Raw genomic sequence first — 25,036 nt, 5'->3', positions numbered from 1 at the left:
CACCATGAGGCCAATGGTAACTTTAAAACAGTTACAGAGTTTAATGGCTGTGATATGAGAACTGAGGATGAATCAACAACATTGTAGTTACTCCACAATCCTATCCTAATTGACAGAGTGAAAAGAAGGAATCCTAAACAGAATGAAAATATTCCAAAACATGCATCCTGTTTGCAACAAGGCACTAGAATAATACTTCAAAAAATGTGGCAAAGCAATTCCCTTTTTGTCCTGAATACAAAGTGTTATTGGATTTGCCACAAACATACAACATATTACTGAGTATCACTCTCCATATTTTCAAGCATAGTTGTGGCTGCATCATGTTATGGGTATGCTTGTAATCGTTAAGGACTGGGGAGTTTTTCAGGATAAAATAAAGAAACGGAATGGAGCTAAGCACAGGCAAAATCCTAGAGGAAAACCTGGTTCAGTCTGCTTTCCAACAGACACTGGGAGACAAATACACCTTTCAGCTGGACAATAACCTAAAACACAAGGCCAAATCTACACTGGAGTTTCTTCCCAAGAAGACAGTGAATGTTCCTGAGTGGCCGAGTTACAGTTTTTACTTTAATCTGCTTGAAAATCTATGGCAAGACCTGAAAATGATTGTCTAGTAATGATCAACAAACTATTTGACAGAGCTTGAAGAATTCTGAAAAGAATAATGGGAAAATGTTGCACAATCCAGGTGTGGAAATCTCTTAGAGACTTACCCAGAAAGACTCACAGCTGTAATCGCTGCCAAAGGTGATTCTAACATGTATTGACTCAGGGAGTTGAATACTTATAATCTAATCAAGATAAGTGTTTTATTTTTCATCCATTTATTTTTTATTACAAATGTTAGAATTTTTCTTCCACTTTGACATTAGAGTATGTTGTGTAGATCTTGTACAAAAAATACAAATTAAATAAATGTTAATCCCATTTTATAACACAACAAAAATGTGGAAAAGGACAAGGGCTGTGAATTCTATCTTAATTTTTAATAAATTTCTAAACATTTCAAAAAACATAATTCTACCTTGACATTATGGGGTATTGTATGTAGGCCAGTGACAAAACATCTCAATTGAATCTATTTTAAATTCAGGCTGTAACACAACAAAATGTGGAAAAAGTCAAGAGGTGTGAAAACTATGAAGTACATATATATTTATATTCCGGACTCTGATATTGCTCGTTCTGATAATTATTTTGCGTGTATTGTTTTGTATTGTTAGGTATTACTGCACTGTTGGAGCTAGAAATACAGTTGAAGTCGGAAGTTTATATACACCTTAGCCAAATACATTTAAACTCAGTTTTTCACAATTCCTGACATTTAATCCTAGTACAAATTCCCAGTCTTAGGTCAGTTAGGATCACCACTTTATTTTAAGAATGTGAAATGTCAGAATAATAGTAGAGAAAATGATTTATTTCAGCTTTTATGTATTTCATCACATTCCCAGGGGGTCAGAAGTTTACATACACTCAACTAGTATTTGGTAGCATTGCCTTTAAATTGTTTAACTTAGGTCAAACGTTTCGGGTGAATTTTGACCCATTCCTCCTGACAGAGCTGGTGTAACTGAGTCAGGTTTGTAGGCCTCCTTGTTCGCACACGCCTTTTCAGTTCTGCCCACACATTTTCTATAGGATTGAGATCAGGGTTTTGTGATGGCCACTCCAATCCCTTGACATTGTTGTCCTTAAGCCATTTTGCCACAACTTTGGAAGTATGCTTGGGGTCTTTGTCCATTTGGAAGACCCATGTGCGACCAAGCTTTAACTTCCTGACTGATGTCTTGAGATGTTGCTTCAATATATCCACATAATTTTCATTTTCATTTTTACCCCGTGCTTCACGGTTGGGATGGCGTTCTTCGGCTTGCAAGCAGCCCCATTTTTCCTCCAAACATAACGATGGTCATTATGGCCAAACAGTTCTATTTTTGTTTCATCAGACCAGAGGACATTTCTCCAAAAAGTAAGATCTTTGTCCCCATGTGCAGTTGGAAACCGTAGTCTTTCTTTTTTATGGCGGTTTTTGGGGCAGTGGCTTCTTCCTTGCTGAGCGGCCTTTCAGGTTATGTCGATATAGGAATCGTTTTACTGTGGATATAGATACTTTTGTACCTTTTTCCTCTAGCTGTCACACCCTGGCTCTGGGACTCTATTTGTTGAGCCAGGGTGTGTTTATTCTATGTGTTATATTTCTATGTTGGGGGTTCTAGTTTGTCATTTTCTATGTTGGCCTGAGTGACTCCCAATCAGAGGCAACGAGTGTCAGCTGTTTGCTGGTTGTCTCTGATTGGGAGCCATATTTAAACTGTCGGTTTTCCTTTGTGTTTTGTGGGTTCTTGTTTCGAGTTGGTTGTGTTTTACCGTGTACTGTCACGTTACCGTCTTTTGTTGTTTTGATCACGTTTCGCTAATAAATGAGTATGTTTGCCTGCAACGCTGCGCCTTGGTCTACTCCTTACCCTGACGATCGTGACAGAAGAACCCACCATAAAAGGACCAAGCAGCGTGTCCAGGAGCAGGCAGACTGGACATGGGAGGAAGCGCCAGGTAAAGAGATGGAGAGGTTGGCGATGGCCCAGGTGGGAAAATCGTGGTCCTGGGAGGACATGCTCGGGGGCAAGGGACCTTGGGGTAGGATTAAGGCCCTGGCGAGAGAGGAGCAGCGGCGTCAGCAGTGTCATCGTCGGAAGGACGAGAGGCAACCCCAACATTTTTTTAGGGGGGGCACACGGCATGGGCGGCTGGGCAGCAGGAGGCTGCCACAGGGCGATTTGGAGAGGAGGCCACCGGGTTTGGGGGGCCAGAAGGCAGGTTGGCGGAGCCTGGATGGAGAGCGGAACCAACTTCCCGTGCTCAGGCATGGCAGCATGGGACGGGGCAGGTTCCGCGGTATGCGGAGCGGCGTACTGGGCCACGAGTGGTCCGGCATAGTCCTGTACGTCCTGTGCGAGCACCCCGCACGTGTCGTGCGAAGGTGGGTATGCAGCCAGGACGGAGTGTGCCGGCTCAACGCTCGTGGTCTCCAATGCCTCTCCGCGGTCCCGGATATCCTGCTCCAGTGTCACGTGCTGTTATGCCAGTACGGGTACACAGCCCTGTACGTCCTGTGCGGATGCCACACACAGAGTGTGTGAGGGTAGGCATTCAGCCAGGACGGGTGGTGGCCGCTCTTCACTCCAGGTCTCCTATCCGTCTCCACAGCCCGGTTCGGCCTGTCCCTGCTCCACGCACCAAGCCTACGGTGTGCGTCGCCAGCCCAGCCCGGCCTGTCCCTGCTCCACGCACCAAGCCTACGGGGTGCATCGCCAGCCCAGCCCGGCCTGTCCCTGCTCCACGCACCAAGCCTACGGGGTGCGTCGCCAGCCCAGCCCGGCCTGTCCCTGCTCCACGCACCAAACCTACGGTGTGCGTCACCAGCCCGGCCCGGCCTGTTCCTGCCACTCGCACCAAACCTACGGTGTGCGTCGCCAGCCCGGCCCGGCCTGTTCCTGCCACTCGCACCAAGCCTACGGTGTGCGTCGCCGGCCCGGCCTGTTCCTGCCACTCGCACCAAACCTACGGTGCGCGTCGCCAGCCCGGCCCGGCCTGTTCCTGCCACTCGCACAAAGCCAGGGGTGCGAGTCGCCAGCCCGGCCCGGCCTGTTCCTGCCACTCGCACCAAGCCAGGGGTGCGAGTCGCCAGCCCGGCCCGGCCTGTTCCTGCCACTCGCACCAAGCCAAGGGTGCGAGTCGTCAGCCTGGTCCAGCCTGTTCCTGCCACTCGCACCAAGCCAGGGGTGCGAGTCGTCAGCCTGGTCCAGAACGTTCCTGCTACTCGCACCAAGCCAGGGGTGCGAGTCGTCAGCCTGGTCCAGCCCGTTCCTGCTACTCGCACCAAGCCAGGGAGCGAGTCGTCAGTCCGGTGAGGCCCGTTCGGCTCCACGCACCAAGCCAGGGGTGCGAGTCGTCAGTCCGGTGAGGCCCGTTCGGCTCCACGCACCAAGCCAGGGGTGCGAGTCGTCCAGTCCGGTGAGGCCGTTCGGCTCCACGCACCAAGCCAGGGGTGCGAGTCGTCAGTTCGGTGAGGCCCATCCGGCTCCACGCACCAAGCCAGGGGTGCGAGTCGTCAGTCCGGTGAGGCCCGTTCCGGCTCCACGCACAAAGCCAGGGGTGCGAGTCGTCAGCCCGGTCCGGCCCGTTGCTACTCCACGCACCAAGCCAGGGTGCGCATCGTCAGCCCGGTCCGGTCCATTCCTGCTCCACGCACCAAGCCAGGGGTGTGTATCGTCAGCCCGGTTCGGCCAGGTGCTACTCCACGCACCAAGCCAGGGGTGCGCATCGTCAGCCCGGTCCGGTCCGTTCCTGCTCCACGCACCAAGCCAGGGGTGCGTGTCGTCAGTCCGGCTCCGGCCAGCGGGGCTAGACCGGACCAGGGGCGCTATGGGGGGTTGATTGGAGGATGGTGGGCAAGGCCGGAGCCAGAACCGCCGCCGAGGAGGTATGCCCACCCAGCCCTCCCCTGTTTAGCTCTTATTGAGGCGCGGTCGCAGTCCGCGCCTTTAGGGGGGGTGGGGTACTGTCACACCCTGGCTCTGGGACTCTATTTGTTGAGCCAGGGTGTGTTTATTCTATGTGTTATATTTCTATGTTGGGGGTTCTAGTTTGTCATTTTCTATGTTGGCCTGAGTGACTCCCAATCAGAGGCAACGAGTGTCAGCTGTTTGCTGGTTGTCTCTGATTGGGAGCCATATTTAAACTGTCGGTTTTCCTTTGTGTTTTGTGGGTTCTTGTTTCGAGTTGGTTGTGTTTTACCGTGTACTGTCACGTTACCGTCTTTTGTTGTTTTGATCACGTTTCGCTAATAAATGAGTATGTTTGCCTGCAACGCTGCGCCTTGGTCTACTCCTTACCCTGACGATCGTGACACTAGCATCTTCACAAGGTCCTTTGCTGTTGTTCTGGGATTGATTTGCACTTTTCGCACCTAAGTACGCTCATCTCCAGGAGACAGAACGCGTCTCCTTCCTGAGAGGTATGACGGCTGCGTGGTCCCATGGTGTTTATACTTGCGTACTTTTGTTTGTACAGATGAACGTGGTACCTTCAGGCTTTTGGAAATTGCTCCCAAGGATGAACCAGACTTGTGGAGGTCTACCATTTTTTTTCTGAGGCCTTGGCTGATTTCTTTTGATTTTCCCATGATGTCAAGCAAAGAGGCACCCAAATGTCACTATTTCTAAAACAAGCCATAGAAAGTTGGTTGCAATTTCAATTTAATCCTCCAGAAACGACAGAACAAATAATGCAACAAATATTGTGGTTAAATTCAAATATACTAATTGACAAAAAACCTTTATTTTTTGACAGAATGTTTAAAAAAGGTATAATCTTCGTAAATGATATCATCGGTAGGACTGGTGGAGTTATGTCGCACATGCAGCTAACAAAAACATATGGAAATGTCTGCTCTACCCAAAATTACAACCAAATAATTGCAGCCTTACCGCAAAAGTGGAAGAGGAAAGTTGAAGGGGGAGAAAGTAAGGAACTTGTCTGTCGGCCTTGCATTAAAGAACATAATTGGTTAAGGAAAACTGTGATAAATAAAAAAGTATATCAGTTTCACTTAAGGACCAAAGGATTGACAGCCGTCCCATATAGATTGCAAAATAGTTGGGAAGAGATCTTTGACGTACCAATCCCATGGCATAGTGTTTATGAACTGACACGCAAAACGACACCGGATTCAAAAATTTGAATCTTTCAATTTAAATTATTATATAAAATTCTTGCTACCAATAGAATGTTATTTATATGGGGGATACAATCTTCCCAGCTCTGCAGATTTTGCTGTGAAGAGATAGAATCATTAGATCATTTGTTTTGGTTCTGTCCATTTGTAGCTTGTTTGTGGACACAGGTCCAGGAATGGCTAAAGGATTGCAATATTTACCTGGAACTAACCTTGCAGATAGCATTACTGGGTGATCTGAAAAGTCTTAGTCAATCAATCAATAATATAATAATACTTTTAGCAAAAATGTTTATTTTTAATTCACAATCTGTAGAAGCAATGAGAATAGAAAGGTTCAGAACTTTTGTAAAACATCACAGTATGGTTGAAATATATATGGCAAATAGAAATCCTATATGGATGGTGTTAAGAGATAGATGGGAGGTATTGAATAGAGTTGAAGGATGGGACTAATAACAAATAACAACAAATAATAACAAAGATAGCTAATAATGTAAGCATACTGTGTCCATAATAAGTATATAGGTTGTATGTTGGGAGCTTTTGGGAAAGAGCACAGTTAGAAAGATATGGCATTTAGAAGCAAACCGGATGGACATCATGAAAATGATCGGAGAGGTTGAGAGTAGAAGAAGTTCAGGAGCAAAATAAATAAATAAATATATATATATATATATATATATATATATATGGATATAGAATTATTGTAAAATTAACTCTGTCCATAAGGTGTAGATAGTAATTATAGACCGGAAGTAGAGGCCTGGGCGTTGTTGTTCACTAATTTACTCCAAGTAGGGAAAGGATGGTGGGGTTGAAAAGTAATAAAGGGGAATATATATATATATAAAAAATAAAAAAAACATGGGGGATTGGAAGTGATGCAGACAATTACATTGATAGAAGATACAATATATCTGCAATATTAAGCTGATCCATCCCCCAAGGAAAAAAAAAAAAAAAAAAAAAGCAAAGAGGCACTGAGTTTGAAGGTAGGCCTTGAAATACATCCACAAGTACACCTCCAATTGACTCAAATTATGTCAATTAGCCTATCAGAAGCTTCTAAAGCAATGACATCATTTTCTGGAATTTTCCAAGCTGTTTAAAGGCACAGTCAACTTAGTGTATGTAAACTTCTGACCCACTTGAATTGTGATACAGTGAATTATAAGTGAAATAATCTGTCTGTAAACAATTGTTGGAAAAATTACTTGTCATGCACAAAGTAGATGTCCTAACCGACTTGCCAAAACTATAGTTTGTTAACAAGACATTTGTGGAGTGGTTGAAAAACGAGTTTTAATGACTCCAACCTAAGTGTATGTAAACTTCCGACTTCAACTGTAAAAGCATTTCCCTGCACCTGCGATAACATCTGCGAAATACAGTGCATTCGGAAAGAATTCAGACCCCTTGACTTTTTCCACATTTGTTACGTTACAGCCTTAAAACAGAAATACCTAATTTACATAAGTATTCAGACCCTTTTCTATGAGACTCAAAATTGAGCTCAGGTGCATCCTGTTTCCATTGATCATCCTTGAGATATTTCTACAACTTGATTGGAATCCACCTGTTGTAAATTCAATTGATTGGACATGATTTGGAAAAGGCACACACCTGTCTATATAAGGTCCCACGGTTGACAGAGCATGTCAGAGCTAAAACCAAGCCATGAGGTCGAAGGAATTGTCCGTAGAGCTCCGAGACAGGATTGTGTCGAGGCACAGATCTGGGGAAGGGTACCAAAAAATGTCTGCAGCATTGAAGGTCCCCAGAACACATTGGCCTCCATCATTCTTAAATGGAAGAAGTTTGGAACCACCAAGACCCTTCCTAGAGCTGGCCGCCCGGTCAAATTGAGTAATCGGGGGAGATGGGCCTTGGTCAGGGGGGTGACCAAGAACCCGATGGTCACTCTGACAGAGCTCCAGAGTTCCTCTGTGGAGATGGGAAAACCTTCCAGAAGGACAACCATCTCTGCAGCACTCCACCAATCAGGCCTTTATGGTAGAGTGGCCAGACGGAATCCACTCCTCAGTATAAGGAACATGACAGCCCGCTTGGAGTTTGCCAAAAGGCACCTAAAGGACTCTCAAACCATGAGAAACAAGATTCTCTGGGCTGATGAAACCAAGACTGAACTCTTTAGCCTAAATGCCAAGCGTCACATCTGGAGGAAACCTTGCACCATCCCGACGGTGAAGCATGGTGGTGGCAGCATCATGCTGTGGAGATGTTTTTCAGCGGCAGGGACTGGGAGACTAGTCAGGATTGAGGGAAAGATGAATGGAGCAAAGTACAGAGAGATCCTTGATGAAAACCTGCTCCAGAGCGCTCAGGACCTCAGACTGGGGTGAAGGTTCACCTTCCAACAGGCCAACGACCCTAATCACACAGCCAAGACAATGCACGTGTGGCTTCGGGACAAGTCTCTGAATAGCCTTGAGTGTCCCAGCCAAAGCCCAGACTTGAAACCGATTGAACATCTTTGGAGACCTGAAAATAGCTGTGCAGCGACGCTCCCCATCCAACCTACAGAGCTTGAGAGGATCTGCAGAGAAGAATGGGGGAAACTCCCCAAATACAGGTGTGCCAAGCTTGTAGCGTCATACCCAAGAAAACTTGAGGCTGTAATCGCTGCCAAAGGTGCTTTAACAAAGTACTGAGTAAAGGGTCTGAATACATATGTAAATGTAATATTTAAGTTTATTTCATTTTATACATTTGCACAAATGTCTAAAAATCTGTTTTTTCTTAATCATTATGGGGTATTGTGTGTAGATTGATGAGGAAAAAAACACAATTTAATAAATTTTAGAATAAGGCTGTAATGTAACAAAATGTGGAAAAAGTCTAGTGGTCTGAATACTTTCCGAATGCTCTGTATGTGTACGTGACCCAAAGAATGTGATTTGAAGATACAGACAGTCAGTAACATACTCATTGGTAGTGCAGTAAGGGAGTGAGCCAGACAAAGATACAGTCGGTAATCGTCAGTCAGTGTGTAGTACAGTAAGGGAGTGAGCCAGCCAGCCAGCCAGATACAGACTATAGCGGCTGCAGCCAGAACGTGCAGGGGGGTAAACAGGGATTCCAGATGAATACAGAGACACAGTGCAGCTACTGTAAGTGGTGGCAGGCTTGCTCTGGTCTGCTCTGTTCTCCAACATCATTAAAGACCCCTCACTCTGCACTTCTGACAGACTGGGGTCAAAGTCCACATAAGCTTCCTGACCATTAGGCCTACACTGGTCTTCTCATGTCGGACGACTGGCCTTATTCACGTTTAGTAAATAGTCTATAAGAAAGTTGTTGATTGGAGCCTGCAAAAACATTTCACGGTTTCAAAGACAAGTTTCTCTGCAGTTCCAAACCACATCCACAGTTCCCAGTTCTCTTTCATTTGAACCCAGAGGTTGTCTGTGGAACTGTGGTTCCACCAGCATTACTTGAACTGCAGTAGAACGGAGAAGATAACAAAACATGAAAACACTACCATGCTCTAGGAGAACTAACCAAACAGAACACTGAACAATATCATGTGACTGTACGGTTTAGTGCGATAGATGAAACGGACACACAGGAGGTGGACTATTGCTGCAGTGGAATGTGAATGCCTTAATAATATGCCATTTAGCAGACGCTTTTATCCAAAGCGACTTACAGTCATGTGTGCATAAATTTTTACGTATGGGTGGTCCCGGGGATCGAACCCACTACCCTGGCGTTACAAGCGCCGTGCTCTACCAATTGAGCTACAGAGGATTGCTTAATAACATTACATTTGACAGATTTACAGTAGTGGATTAAGTGGAGTGGAATGCAATGCTCAAATTTCAAAGGGAGTGTCATTCCATGGAATGGATCAAATTAAAAACCACTGTAATATGGTTGTGGCTGGATGCTGTGCCTCTGATAAAACTGCCATAAAATGCACAACAGTAAACCCCCCAAGGAAATGTGACAATAGTGCTTGCAAATGCTAGAGAATAGTAATACACACTTTATTTTTACCTTTATTTAACTAGGCAAGTCAGTTAAGAACAAATTCTTATTTACAATGACGGCCTACAACGGCCAAACCTGGGCCAATTGTGCGCGCCCTATGGGACTCCCAATCACGGCCGGTTGTGATACAGCCTGGAATCAAACCAGGGGGTCTGTAGTGACGCCTCAAGCACTGAGATGCAGTGCCTTAGACCACTGCGCCACTTATATAGTACACTCACTCACCACAGTAAAACGTGTATGTATCAGCCCTTGCACATAAGTCATGCGAGGCACGAGACTCCTCCCTGCTCAGAGCTTAGTGCCAACTTATGGGGGACCAGTGCAGATTTACACTCAAAACAAATCTGGACCAATAGCTAACTCGGCATCCAGCTGAATCAGCCCCCTCCCAAAGCATGGAAACACTAGCTACAGATTAGGCCACTGTCCATCAGTAGAAGTACATGGATCACACTAGTGAAGGCATGGATCGACTTGGGCTGGAATATGCTCTTTTGTCTAACATGGAGACAGATGATCAGTTTGAGTGAGTGGTTGGAGGAAGATGCGATGCACTCAAACTAATGCAAAAGTGAAAGGGTAAACAAAACAAAAAAAGATTTTCACATGGATTTCGATGCGTATAAAACTAAAACATGACTAGCCACATCCCTTTATAAACCCAGAGCTGAAAGAAATATTATGTAAAACGGCCCAGCAGCTACCGGCTGGTCTGGGGTCTCTCTTGAGTCAGGGCCCTGTAAAAACAGGAAACACTTAAAATGTGTGGCTAAATGACCATCAGGGTAAAGAAAGACATGGGACAAACATAACCACCCTCTTCCAAGAGTAAACATTCAGCCCTTATCTCTAACAGGTCTTCCTCAGGGGAACGAGAGGGGCGGGAACAGTTGTCCTCTGAGTAGTGTTAAAAAAAATCTGAGTAGTGTTCCAAAATCAACTAATGAAACCTTTTCACAATATTATTCGGGTTTGATCTGATGCAATAATTCAAATTTGGGATTTTCAACAAATTGATTGTTTCATCTGTCTATGAAACTAGCACCATGATAGTCTCCCAACCTAAACCCCAGAGTACAGACAATGTGTAACTGTGTATGGTGTGTCAGCCCACAGGCAGGTTAAACATGTAATGTACCATCTCCTATACAATAGGCCAGTCAACCCTGTGAAAAGCATTAACTCTTCCCCCTAAATCGCTACACAATGGTGTCTGTTCATAGCCTGGCAGCAGGATAGCATACTGATAGAGAAAGTACTCCCTTTTGGCCACATTACATGCAAAATATAGACTAGATTTGCCATGAATTACCCTAACAGTATTTTTTAAAAGGTTATTATTGTAATGTTTTCCTCCGAACAGCCCTATCCCTGATGAATCCGGTTACAGTATGGTGTACAGGGGGACTACTTTATGTAAGGACTGTGAACCGCCCCCCCTCGACGTGTCTGTCAAAACCCAACATCATTACTCTCTCTGAGACATAAGTGACATCTCAAAAAAGAACGGTTGTTGTCAAACCAGATAGTATCACTTTAAATGGGGCGGCAGGTAGCATAGTGGTTAAGAGTGTTGTGCCAGTAACCAAAAGGTCGCTGGTTCTAATCGCCGACTAGGTGAAAAATCTGTCGACGTGCCCTTGAGCAAGGCACTTAACCCTAATTGCTCCTGTAAGTCGCTCTGGATAAGAGCATCTGCTAAATGACTAAAAATATATATATATAAAATACTAATCCCCAAGGCAAATATCAAAATGAGTTTTGAATGGAACAGATATACACAATTGCATCATAACTGATCAAAATCATTTTTCTAACAAGCATGGAGAGTTAAAAGAAAATATACATTAATTTGGTGAAAATACATGTTCACATCAAATGTTATTCCAAAATCTGTCCTAGACTAGAGTCCATTTCCTGTTCACTGACGCCCCATGTCTCCATAGAATAAATAAACCCAGACCGCAAAGGTGTAATTCCTTCAGCTACACTCAACGTATTTGTTTAGCTTTAACCACTTTATATTAGGAAGAAGGAAATGTCTACATCAGAAGACTTCCACATCCCCTCAAGCAGTGACCTGAGTATCAGGCTAAAACAAACGTTTGATCATCTTACCAATGTTGCCATAATAACAATTACACTTAAAGCTGAACATGCTAATTGATTTCCAAAAGACTGAGTCCTGCCTGTCAACAAAACCTTTTAGCGCATAACTTATTTAGCCACAGGTCATGCAAGCACCTGGGTCCTAACTGTACCACTCCCATTACAGTACAGCAGGCAACTGGGCCAACATCATAAACACACTGTAAATTGAGCTCATTGGGTCACACCAGCTTACCGTTCCCTGGTGATAGCAGGGCTCTTTACTGGATAGCAGAGATTAAATAATGTATAGGAGGGCTTTCTGCAGAACAGAAACAAACTACATAAGAGCTATGGAGAATTGCAGATGCAGCATTTCTGGAAACTGCTTCAATTGCACTTTTGTTGTCGTGTCCCACTCAACAAAGAGGAGGCCATCTTGCAAAGCTCTATCCCGGATGCAATTTCCTGAGGGCAAAAGTACACTTAGACCATAATCTGCAGCCCAATCTTATAAATAGATTTGACCTGGGAGAGGGGGTTCATGGAGATTGTGAGGGGGCAAATCTAGGTAGAAAAGGCACCAAGACCCAGTAAGCCATGTGATTTTGAGTGTATGTTAAGCTCAACATAAAGCAGTCCATGGAAAGTGTGTTCCTTCAACTGTAAATACTGTGAAACAAGGCATGTACTTTCTACACAATAGTAAAGTATATGGGGTGTTCTGTTCTGGATTGCCATCCGAATACACTTTTCCATATGTAGACTTGTTCTCATTCCAATGCTCACAGTTGTGTGACTGAGCCAGCTTCTGGTATTCTCTCTATACTGTACCGTGCCAACTATTCAAGGATTACTTCTCCACACAATAAGAGCAATGTACTGTAAGGTATACCTGCTGCCTCTGGTATTCTCACTTTTGTGCACTGTACTACCATACCAGGTCTGGTCTGAAGGACTTCCACTACGACCTGCTGGTGAAATCATCAGCCTAGATTTATACTGAGACCAGTTAGTGACTTTTACAGTTGCTGTCTGTCTGCACTCTCTTTTTCTGCTCTGGACCCCCAAGGACAACCAAAACCCCAGAGCCATGATTTAGTGTTTGCCTTATGGAGAACGTTTTACACTGGAGCAAAAACTTGCGGTTTGTTTTTCAGGATCAGCAAAGAAAACTGTACAAAACAATGATCTGAGGAACAGTTGATGACCCGAGTTCTGACACCAATTCCAATGTGTCCCTATGGGTATTGTCTGTCTACCACCACACAGATGCATGTTTGTGTAGAAAGGGTGGCAAGTATCTACAGCCTTACGATAAACAATGAAAATGTTAACTTCAAGCACTTCCTAATACAAAGCATATGCACAATGTCCCCAAACAATGCATCCTTTCTACTAAATAACAGCTGAAACTGCTTAAGCAATCTCAAATAGACTCGAGTAGTATACATGACTTTGAAACTCCAACCAAAATAAGGGATTGGAGACCACAGAGAAATCAGAGTTAAACAAAGAACATATGGTAGGTTTCAGACAGACTTCCACTCTCAGACGCAGCAGCAGTCTCATATTTTTTTCATACAAAATGGTACATTTTCCCATGTACAGTATCACCTCATGGTATTAACCTCTTAAGGATAGGACCCTTTTTTTTTAAATTTTCGCCTAAAATGACATACCCAAATCTAACTGCCTATAGCTCAGGACCTGAAGCAAGGATATGCATATTCTTGATACCATTTGAAAGGAAACACTTTGAAGTTTGTGGAAATGTGAATTTATTGTAGGAGAATATAACACATTAGATCTGGTAAAAGATAATACAAACAAAAAAACATGCGGTTTCTATATATATATATTTTCTTTACATCATCTTCGAAATGCAAGAGAAAGGCCACAATATAATATTGCAGTTTAGGCGCAATTTAGATTTTGGCCAATAGATGGCAACAGTGTGTGTGCAAAGTTTCAGATTGATCCAGTGAAGCATTGCAATACTGGACTATTTTGTATCAAGTCTGCCCAAATGTGCCGAATTGGTCAATTTATACATTTTCAAGTACATAACTTTAGAGAACATACAAAAATGATATGGTAATACAACATTTAAGTTTACACACTCCCAGGAATGTCATACAGTGAGGGAAAAAAGTATTTGATCCTCTGCTGATTTTGTACGTTTGTCCACTGACAAAGAAATGATCAGTCTATAATTTTAATGGTAGGTTTATTTGAACAGTGAGAGACAGAATAACAACAAAAACGCATGTCAAAAATGTTATAAATTGATTTGCATTTTAATGAGGGAAATAAGTATTTGACCCCCTCTCAATCAGAAATATTTCTGGCTCCCGGGTGTCTTTTATACAGGTAACGAGCTGAGATTAGGAGCACACTCTTAAAGGGAGTGCTCCTAATCTCAGCTTGTTACCTGTATAAAAGACACCTGTCCACAGAAGCAATCAATCAATCAGATTCCAAACTCTCCACCATGGCCAAGACCAAAGAGCTCTCCAAGGATGTCAGGGACCAGATTGTAGACCTACACAAAGCTGGAATGGGCTACAAGACCATCGCCAAGCAGTTTGGTGAGAAGGTGGCAACAGTTGGTGTGGAAGTTCGCAAATGGAAGAAACACAAAATAACTGTCAATCTCCCTCGGCCTGGGGCTCCATGAAAGATCTCACCTCGTGGAGTTGCAATGATCATGAGAATGGTGAGGAATCAGCCCAGAACTACACGGGAGGATCTTGTCAATGATCTCAATGCAGCTGGGACCATAGTCACCAAGAAAACAATTGGTAACACACTACGCCGTGAAGGACTGAAATCCTGCAGCGCCCGCAAGGTCCCCCTGCTCAAGAAAGCACATATACATGCCCGTCTGAAGTTTGCCAATGAACATCTGAATGATTCAGAGGAGAACTGGGTGAAAGTGTTGTGGTCAGATGAGACCAAAATGGAGCTCTTTGGCGTCAACTCAACTCGCCGTGTTTGGAGGAGGAGGAATGCTGCCTATGACCCCAAGAACACCATCCCCACCGTCAAACATGGAGGTGGAAACATTATGCTTTGGGGGTGTTTTTCTGCTAAGGGGACAGGACAACTTCACCGCATCAAAGGGACGATGGACGGAGCCATGTACCGTCAAATCTTGGGTGAGAACCTCCTTCCCTCAGCCAGGGCATTGAAAATGGGTCTTGGATGGGTATTCCAGCATGAAAATGACCCAAAACACACGCCCAAGGCAACAAAGGAGTGGCTCAAGAAGAAGCACATTAAGGTCCTGGAGTGGCCTAGCCAGTCTCCAGACCTTAATCGCATAGAAAATCAGTGGAGGGAGCTGAACGTTCGAGTTGCCAAACGTCAGCCTCGAAACTTTAATGACTTGGAGAAGATCTGCAAAGAGTGGGACAAAATCCTTCCTGAGATGTGTGCAAACCTGGTGGCCAACTACAAGAAATGTCTGACCTCTGTGATTACCAACAAGGGTTTTGCCACCAAGTACTAAGTCATGTTTTGCAGAGGGGTCAAATACTTATTTCCCTCATTAAAATGCAAATCATTTCATAACATTTTTGACATGCGTTTTTCTGGATTTTTTGGTTGTTATTCTGTCTCTCACTGTTCAAATAAACCTACCATTAAAATTATAGACTGATCATGTCTTTGTCAGTGGGCAAACGTACAAAATCAGCAGGGGATCAAATACTTTTTTCCCTCACTGTACATGATGAATCATTAGCTATACACTAACTTTCACACATGTAGGTGGCCGGGCGGGGTGGGTGTGGAGCCAGAGACAGCAGGGGTTCAAAGTGTACAACCCAGTTCCTACATTTGAATATAAAAATTGATTTTATCAAACAAAACTATGCTATGTTTTTTCTCTGGGACCCTTAGGATGACAAATCAGAGCAAGTTTACTGAATGTAAGTACATTATTTACCTTCAAAGGTGAATGTATCAAACCAATTGTTGTTGTGCACTCTCCTCAAACAATAGCATGGTATTTTTTCACTGTAATAGCTACTGTAAATTGTACAGTGCAGTTAGATTAACTTCCTGCCCATATAAGACATGTCTATGTCCTGGAAAGTTTGCTGTTACTTACAACAGTCATGCTAATCACATTAGCGTATGTTAGCTCAACCGTCCCGTATACAGGACACCGATCCCGTAGAGGTTAAACCTCTAAACTTGTGTTGAATGCACACCCCCACATTTAGTCAAATTAACTTTATAGCCTATTTAGACTAGCAATTGTAGCTAGGAATCCATTGAGTGTAAACATCATGCAAAAATACTCTACTGTATATTGCCATGGCATCAACTACTGCTATATAAACAGAGGGAAGAAATTATAATTTCCACATTTCCTTTTGCCTCAAGTCCCTCCGTTCATCCTCTGGCTTCCGCATCTCAACAGCGCTGACTCTGATCTTGGCTAAATTACTTTCACTGTTTTTCATCTTGTAAAGGTGATGAGTAGCCAAGGCAGGGGTACAGAGAAGGGACTGTTGTTGGAAAGCATATGTATCCTGCTATGGGTCTGAGAGTAAGAACATCATGTTTTCCCTCATATGGGATCTTGGTGCAGATGCTGGTTTTCTGAACCATTGCAGTTGGTGGAGTAAGCACAAAGTTTATTGTGCAGGAGTTTCCTTTCAGTTGTGTCCCCAAGCCGAGGCCTAAATGTCGCTTTTGAAGCATACAGTAAAAATAAGCCCAGTACTAACACAAATAGCCTTTCCTGTTCAATAAATAAACAACATTCGACTTGGATGCCTGAATGCCTGTTCCGAAATTGGGGTTGTGGAAAAAACAGCTCTCCCTCACAGAAACACATTCATACATGGTTACCATAAGGCATGTGTACATTATTTATTTTCTCTTCTCACTCTATGCATTATGGAGGAGCAACTACCAAAATACCAGCTAAATCAGATGGACCAGAGGAGGAATGTTATGTGAACAACAAATGAACACAAGGTTGCCATATTGTGACAAATAGCAGTATGACCTTGTCAGTGATCTCACGACAAGCTTTTCACCTCGACTCCTTCAGTTCACATGCTATGCATGCAGTAATGCAATCTGTGCTAAATCCAATAACTCTGTGCTCCAAGTTCACTTTAAAGTGAGGCCTTCATTTACTTCTCTGCTCTCCCCTACTTAAGTTTCTCTCTCTCCCTCTGCTCTAGTGCCATTCCCTTTATCAGTGATCAGTGGACTGTACCATTACCTCATTCCTGGCGATAATGTAACTGACGCCAGCCCGAGCCCAGGAACATTTGATTTATTACCACTTTTTTTTTCCATTATCGTGTTCAAACACAGACAGAATTAGCACCACGCTCTAAACATCTCAACCATCCAGAGAGCCATTCTATACCATGCTCCGGGTCAGAGTCAGCTCAACCTATAATTACTGTCAAGCCTTCTGTGATTGACAATGTTTCCCTACTTTCTCTCTGCATCTGTAAACAACTGATAAAGAAACCACATGGTCCTAGTTTTAATAAACTCCATGTCAGTGTTTGGGCTGTCTCTGGGACCCCCCTCAGACAAGCCTCTAGGATCCATCCCCTCACATCCCACCAGGTAGCCCAGATTAAAGGTTACTGTCACTGTCCCCCATTAAGAGGCCTTTCAGTGAGATGACAGCGATAAGAGACAGTGTGTGTGTAGTCTGCTCTGTACTGAGATCATTCAGACAGCTGTGTTTGGTGAGTCGAGGATGCATAATCCAGCACACGCATGAATTAGACACAGTCTGGAGGCTAGAGGGGATTGGAGGGGGCGGTGTATTGAGACAAGCCTTTGTTAATCCCTCTGGGCAGCCAGGGCAGGGTAATACATCAACTCTACTGCAGGAGTATGGTAGTAGGCTAGAGAGTCTGTCTGGGAGGGAGAAGGGTAATGCAGGGACACAGAGTATGTTGACATGACGACAAGATGAGCATGGTCACACATGGTTGTAATAGCTCCCAGTGTTGTTTACAATGTCTCTTCTCATGACCGGCCAGACGGTGGTATTTTCAATACATATACCACAATACTCATAATAAATGAATGAAACGACCTTGAGTACACTCCCAAGATCTATATTTCTCCTATATTTCAAATGAGGAATATTGTGAAATGTGTAGGTGTGTGTGTGTAAAACTGTTCATGGTAACTCGGCCAGACCAGAAGGTAGCTACTGTAAACCACAGAGACCTTGGGAATAGGGATCTACAAAGACTCTACTAGCATAGTACTTCAGAGGCTTGAACTCCTCCCTGTCCCGCTGCGCCCAGCCAGTCTCATTCCCTTTTCTGCGCCGCTGGCAGTTTCTATGATTGGTCACCTGCAGTTTGGCCAGGTCTCAAGCTCTCTCCTGATTGGATCTGTGGTCTAGATACTGCAGCTGTGGATTTCTGATTGGTGACTGGGAGGGCTCAGACTGGATATAACCTGGTTTCTGGGAATGTGCTTGGCAATTAGCCACAGAGACTTACTGAGACAGAAAAACAGGGCTCTCAATTTTGTTGCTATCGCCAAAATGGGCTTAGACTAAAACGCTAACAATATTCACAGACACACACCAAGAAAAACTTTCATCAGCTCTTCTCCTTTACTATGACCTTGTATAGCTAGACACTGTAAGACACCTGCTGCTGATAGTTTATAATGGCTGCTTTTTTTTTTTTTTTTACCAGTGAGCCTTCTTTTTAGACATGGCTCACTTGATATAACATTTTCCTTCATGCAACGTTAAATCTGTTTAATACCAAGCTGGGAAAGCACATTTACGCCACCTGGCCCTGTCAATACAGGCCTGCTAGATGATCCAGTTCCAATTTGGGTTTTGAAGGCGCTTGCATTCCGTAAAACAGCTTCAGGTCAACGGAACAGTGTCTAACCTGTATGAGCCAATTACAGTTGCAGCAACAGAGGCTAAACTGTAACAGAGAGTTGCATACATACTAGATGACTGGACTCGGTGAAGGTGTCAGGTAAGGACAGGTCTATAGGGTATTACTGTCTAGTCTGTCTACTGTTGGCAAACACAAAAATATGCACTTGGGCCATAAGAAACAGGGGGTAGGGGAGGTGCAGAGGGAAGGATAGCTGAGACTAGGATGTATGAACTATAATGACATTGCTGGAAGGGCAAGACTTTTCACAAATAATCACTGTAGACAACTCCACTCCATTCCTGATCATTCTCAGCTGAGTTCCCTGTTGTAAGAGTGATTGATTTGAATGCCTATTGCAAATAGATCATTGTAGATTAAGAGTATCCCGAGAGACACATTTAGCATTGATTTGACAGTTAACATTGTGGTAGTCCTTGGATAAAACAGCCATTACATTAAAATAACTATTTGGCAAAAGGCTGACATCATAAAACGATTTATACTGGCATTCTAGATCTCCTTGTTTTGTAAAAGAATGAATGTCTAGCTCTGGAATGAATTCCACCGCAATCTCAGGCTGACACACAGCCCTAAAATAGAATCAGGAGGATATTTACTTTCTATTGCCCTTGATTAGCTTGGTATGGCTGAGGGAAGAATGAATGTGGTCTGTGGAGCTAGATGATCCACAGTAATCCCACTACTCTGACATATGAGGAGGGTTTTCTCAGATTGTATGAGAGGAAAAGTCAATCCTCATAATGGCACTGGTATTGACTTAGGCTGTCCATCTATACGCCACATGGAAAATGTATGGGCCAATAGCTCAACTTGAGAACCTCTCATGAGCCTCTTCTTACAACTAGTAGTGGCATGTTAAATTCATAAGATGGGATCAATTGTATGCAAAACCAGAATTCAACAAAAATATATTATAAACGTTAATAAGTCTATGGCTGGTTCTGATTGTTTTCTTTTCCTGAGTGAGCAGTTTTGAACGTTTGTTTTGAATGTATTCAGTCCAAGACTCTACCACGACCCCCAATGAATGATATGTTTCTTGGGAGGATGAGAGTAGAGAATCAGGTCACAGTTTAGGTCATTTTCTATCTACTTACACTAAGGCAACCAGTGGAAAGAGTGAACTGTAGCCAATCTAGAGGCCAGAAGATGAATTTTTAATCGCAGAAAAGTGTGAGAAGTGGTTATGTGGGTGTGAAGTAGATGGTTACAGAGACACAGACGGACAGACGGACTGTTCCTAAGCAACCTAATGTGAAAAACACCCACGGGTTGAAACTCCCACTGTTAAAATACATTTGTCAGCAATAAGCAATGGTTATGTTTTACCACAACAGCGTCAGATCCACGACTCCATTATCTGTGGCATTAATATTTGCATATAGCCTCACACTTTTATAATTACAAGCTAATAGAGGTATAATAATATAATAAGCCATTTAGCAGACGCTTTTATCCAAAGCGACTTACAGTCATGTGTGCATACATTTTTACGTATAGGTGGTCCCGGGGATCGAACCCACTACCCTGGCGTTACAAGCGCCATGCTCTACCAATTGAGCTACAGAGGACCACGTATCTAGGTTTATAATCTCCCATCAGATTTGCATAATGCAAGAACATATACCTTCCATGTATGTCATATGATATAAGGCGCACTACTAGTGCTAAACACAGAGTACTTTTCCCACAGATAATCCCACCCAGAAATTGTTTTTGGGCCTCTTGGCAACTCTTAGTATTCCAGTGACACAGGAGGAATCTTCAACTTCTACATATTTCAGTGAAGGTATTCTGCCTCTAAATCCTCTGCCTGTCAATAACATAGGAACAGTTCTGAAATGTAAATTGATTTATGAAAACCCAAACTTGAGTGTTCTCCTCCCTGACTTTTGGACTTCTCCCCAGCTTCCTGATTAGGTACGTACTCATCCGAGATGACGGAGGTACCCAATTTTAAAGTGTCTAACTCGCCCCCCCTTCATGCCAACACTCTTCCTCTCTGGCACTGAAGCTGTCTGATACAGGTCACCGTGACGACCGATGAGTCATACTCAGTGGAAGCTACTCACTTCCTGTAGGATCTTTAGAACACTCCCAGCCTGGAAAAGTCACACCCAAATGATTCAGTCACAACTATGGAGAAACGACCTATGGAGGCTGTTATTGAAATAGCTTTACGGCTGACGGCTTCATTGCTATGACAGTCAAAGAGCCATACGGATGAATGGATGAATGAATTAAAACATTCTGTCAGGCAATAACATACCACCACCACCCAACCCCACTGACAAGTAATGCATGTTCTTACGTCGGTCTTCCTAAACTTTGCTTTAAGGCTCTTCATGTTAAGCCTGGTCCATACAGTTTCCCACTTGTCCAGGAGAGCCTCTGAAACAAAAAATGAATAGTTACATATCTTACACTTTTAATAAGCCTAACTGCTGAAAAAACGAATTCTAAATAGTATTTAAAGTGCAACAGGGCGAGGCATTTATAAAATGTGAAAATGTAACACTTTTCTCTCATTTGAGAGTTAGCCCTTATTATTATTATTATTATTATTATTATTATTATTATTATGTAACTGTATAATATTAACAATTTGCAATAGAAACGTGTCTTGCACTCTGGTCATTATTCGAAAGGCGCCATAGCCTATCCAGCACTAATGAATGAAAACAAACTCATGGGACTGAAGTTCTAGGCTGCTACAAAGTATTCAGCGCGCGCTCGAGTCCCGGCACGTTGGAAGTGATTTTGAGGTGGCTACAGTGACCTGTAGCAATAGATTGCTGAATAATTTTGGCTACATTAGTGCACAATGTTCAACGGCAATTTTTTTATCCGATACATTTGTATCACTCAACCAAGCTTGCTCGTTAGCGAAAGATACGAACAGCTAGCGAGCTAACAATTCAGTCTAGCATCAACTTTGTAAATATGAACACTGGACACTTACCCTATAAAAGTTGGACTCACAGAGGAATAGCCTGCTCTTGATAGTCTACAAAACCTGTTCAATGCAGAGTTGACTAAATTGTCAGTCGGTAAAAATCTATTCAAATAGCATCGACACATAGAAAAGGAGTGGCTAATGTGAACAAATAGACCACCAAGATAGGCTATGCTGGCTAGGTTTAGGCTGAATACATTAAAAGTTGGGCTATTCAAGTCCCTGTCGCTTGCTCGGGAGCTCTCTGATTGTTCCACGGGTTGAAAGGGTGACGTCATTCTTCCCTCGTGACCAAACTCTTCTGCATATTCCCATTCATGAATAAACATTTTATACAATAAATGTGCAATTTAATTATAGTCTTGCGTTTATTGCAACCTTTGACAGCAATTACAGAAGTAAAAACGGTTTACAACACCGACATCGGCGATCACACATCTCTAGCACAGTAGACAGCAAAAGCATCTACACAAAATCACACTACATTTCTGCGGATTCAATTTCTGCACTCTTTGAAGGCTGCGCCCCGCGGTGGAGCGCAAAAAATAGCAGCACTCCTGTCTGTATAAACTACAAATAGACTTGTATAGTTGGGCGGGCAGTCAGTGTTGTGCAGTTCTGTATATTTTTCTGATTTCGCCACCAATGCAAATCTTTTGTTTATTTTTTAAAACTTCTATCTGTCTGCTTTGATGCTCTGTCTATCCCATGTGAACAACTGTGATATGACAAGGCTCTTGTCCTCAGCAGCATGGTTTACTACAATCGCAAACATTTAGAAACCATACTTCAATGCAATTTAGCCTCACCAGATATGTTGGCTATTTTATGGTAGACATGAATCATCCATTAATCCATGTTACAAAGACATTTGGCTGGATTAATGAAACAACAAAAGCTGCCTCAAGCAGTGGTAGCCTACATCTGTCCAAATACTAATCCATGTTGCCATAGGCTTTCACCAGCCTGGTTATGTTGTAGATTTACAGTAGGCCTATGTCAACAGGAAGGTTAATACTGTGTTGGAACAAAATCTTGCACTTCCTATGGGTCCCCACGACCAGGACTGAAGAACAACCTATCCCAGTCCCTACCTAACCCCAATTTTGCTTCATCATGTGGGAAATTGAGCCAACTCTACCCTGGAGATTACCGGAGGAGTATCACTGCATGAGTCTCAATCATGATGTAACAGCAGTGAAATATCCTCCACTGAGGGTTTTGTGGCGAGACTGTAGGGATTCATGAGGGGCATGAGCAAAAAAGGGATTGATGTGTGTAGATCTACTCCTTTTTTCCTATTTCTTTAACTAAAACTGTTAACAGAGATGAGCAATTACCGCACCAAAACCTTCCTTCTATGCACCTTTTTCTTGTCAGGTCTGGCATTCCTCACTTAAAATCATCCATAAAAATCACTCATTAATTTCAACTAATACTCAGCCTGAGATTGCATCAATGTTGCGCTCTACAGGCGCTACAGTTGTGTGATGTTACACTTTGTGAGGCACTTTCTTAAATACATTTGTCCAGTAGATGGTAGTAATGCTCTGTAATTTCCTCTCTACTCTCGTTCATCCTCACTATAGTGATGAGGTGAGGTCCTGTCGGGGCCTGTGAGTTGTAAAGTGCAAGATGCTCTGCTCTGGAGATATATAACCATTGTGACCATAGGAGGAGGATCTGGCTATTAGATGGCCACTCTCTGGACTCACTTGGCTCAGAGATGAGATTGCTTGGCTCAGTCGTAGTGGGCTGAAGTTGAACCCACCATTAGGCTTCTACTCTCTGATTGAATCAACTGTCAGATATTTTATGTGTTTCTTGCACTTACATTGATTGAAGCGTTTTTCCAGAACCCTTTTCAGCGAGCATAACTTTGACACATGACACATCCACAGAAAACGATCTCCTGACAGCACAGCAGTGAGCTCTAAAAAGGGTATTGACAGATATTGAATTTCCTATATTTTTATCTTGATATTTTTCCCAATTTCCCCAAATCTTTTGGGCATAAGATTGGTACTGAAAGTCCTGCTGCAATCCTCCAGCAAAGATACTTCTGTGCCCATGAGTCTCTCCTCTCATTAATATTGTAGTCCTCTTTGTCCATCCTTAGTCTGATGTCGGTGTTATAGTATCTGAAAATCAAGAACGTCTCTATATTAGTTTTATAAATAATGGTAGCCAATGAGAAGTGTTATTGTTGAAAAAAAGTTGTCCCTCAAGCTATCCGCTTGAACTCAATAGGGTGGCTTTGCTTGTATTTTAGATTTTATAAAGTGACATTACTGCATTTACATTTTAGTCATTTAGCAGACGCTCTTATCCAGAGCGACTTACAGTTAGTGAGTGCATACATTTTTTTCTTCTCATACTGGCCCCCCGTGAGAATCGAACCCACAACCCTGGCGTTGCAAGCGCCATGCTCTACCAACTGAGCTACACGGGTCCCTAATGAAAGAGATTTAGCAGACAACACAAAAGTGAATAGTTGTTATTGTGCTTGTCTTTGTTGTGGTCTATGCTGTGCTGTCTTCTTTGCAGTTCACTCTTGCCCTGTGACTCTTTACATATTTGCATAATGTCAATGTGTGCTGTGCTGAGCTTACCAAAGCATTTACATGGTTTCAACAGAGGGCATCCAAAGCTTAATGTTTAGCTCAGCTTGAGAATGCATTGAAAAGCCCCACACAATTTTTCATTGAAACATGCATCCTCTAGAACAGTGGCAATTTTAGCATGTAAATCCTGGTGGGGAAAACGAAACAAACATTTTGGGGATGCATGCCAGCAAAGCCACTACACAACACAACACAACGCTAAACAATACATGAATTGCACTGTAACAGTGACAAACTGTGCCCGCAAACTGTTAGGGCCTACATAAAGCTGTCCCAACAGCAGTCCCAACAGCAGTCCCAACACCTTACCACTGCTACACCTGGCTATCAGCGGTGCCTTGTCTGGCAGCGAAACAGTTCATTCAGCCTCATTTACTGCCTTTAAAAAAAACATAGCTGATATGGCTGACTTGCTTAAACAAATGTGGCTTCTACTGACAATTGAGATGTACAAACTATGGCATAATGGGACGACAAGCGGAAAAGAGGCAATCCGTAATTTCGATTAAGACATTAATGAGCGAGCTAGGACGGACATAGTCAATATAACTATTTGTTCAGCACTTTTGAAATGTACAGCGACAGAATTCAGAACATGGGCCGTTCTTACAGTGTTCTCCCTGTACACCAAGTCAGAACCGTAGGATAAATAAAGGGGGCATATAAGTAGACA

At 43.2% G+C, this 25,036-nt stretch overlaps 1 protein-coding gene across 2 annotated transcripts in view; it reads right to left on the bottom strand.

Moving 5' to 3' along the window:
• The window catches only part of LOC121582210 (ankycorbin), a 64,028-nt gene extending 42,048 nt beyond the window's left edge, over window positions 1-21,980 (bottom strand). For both annotated transcript variants that reach the window (XM_041897864.1, XM_041897865.1), the window contains exons 1-2: window positions 21,746-21,980; window positions 21,095-21,174 (exon numbers count right to left, since the gene is read on the bottom strand). In XM_041897864.1, the coding sequence (XP_041753798.1) occupies window positions 21,095-21,130 (36 nt within the window). In that variant the 5' untranslated portion in view covers window positions 21,131-21,174; window positions 21,746-21,980. The remainder of the gene's footprint in view (window positions 1-21,094; window positions 21,175-21,745) is intronic.
• Window positions 21,981-25,036: the final 3,056 nt, after the last annotated feature.

The sequence above is a fragment of the Coregonus clupeaformis genome, chromosome 15 (assembly GCF_020615455.1).
Source record: "Coregonus clupeaformis isolate EN_2021a chromosome 15, ASM2061545v1, whole genome shotgun sequence".
NCBI lineage: Eukaryota > Metazoa > Chordata > Actinopteri > Salmoniformes > Salmonidae > Coregonus > Coregonus clupeaformis.
The sequence above is the reverse complement of the archived record's forward strand: the minus strand, read 5'-3'. Positions and strand labels throughout refer to the sequence as shown.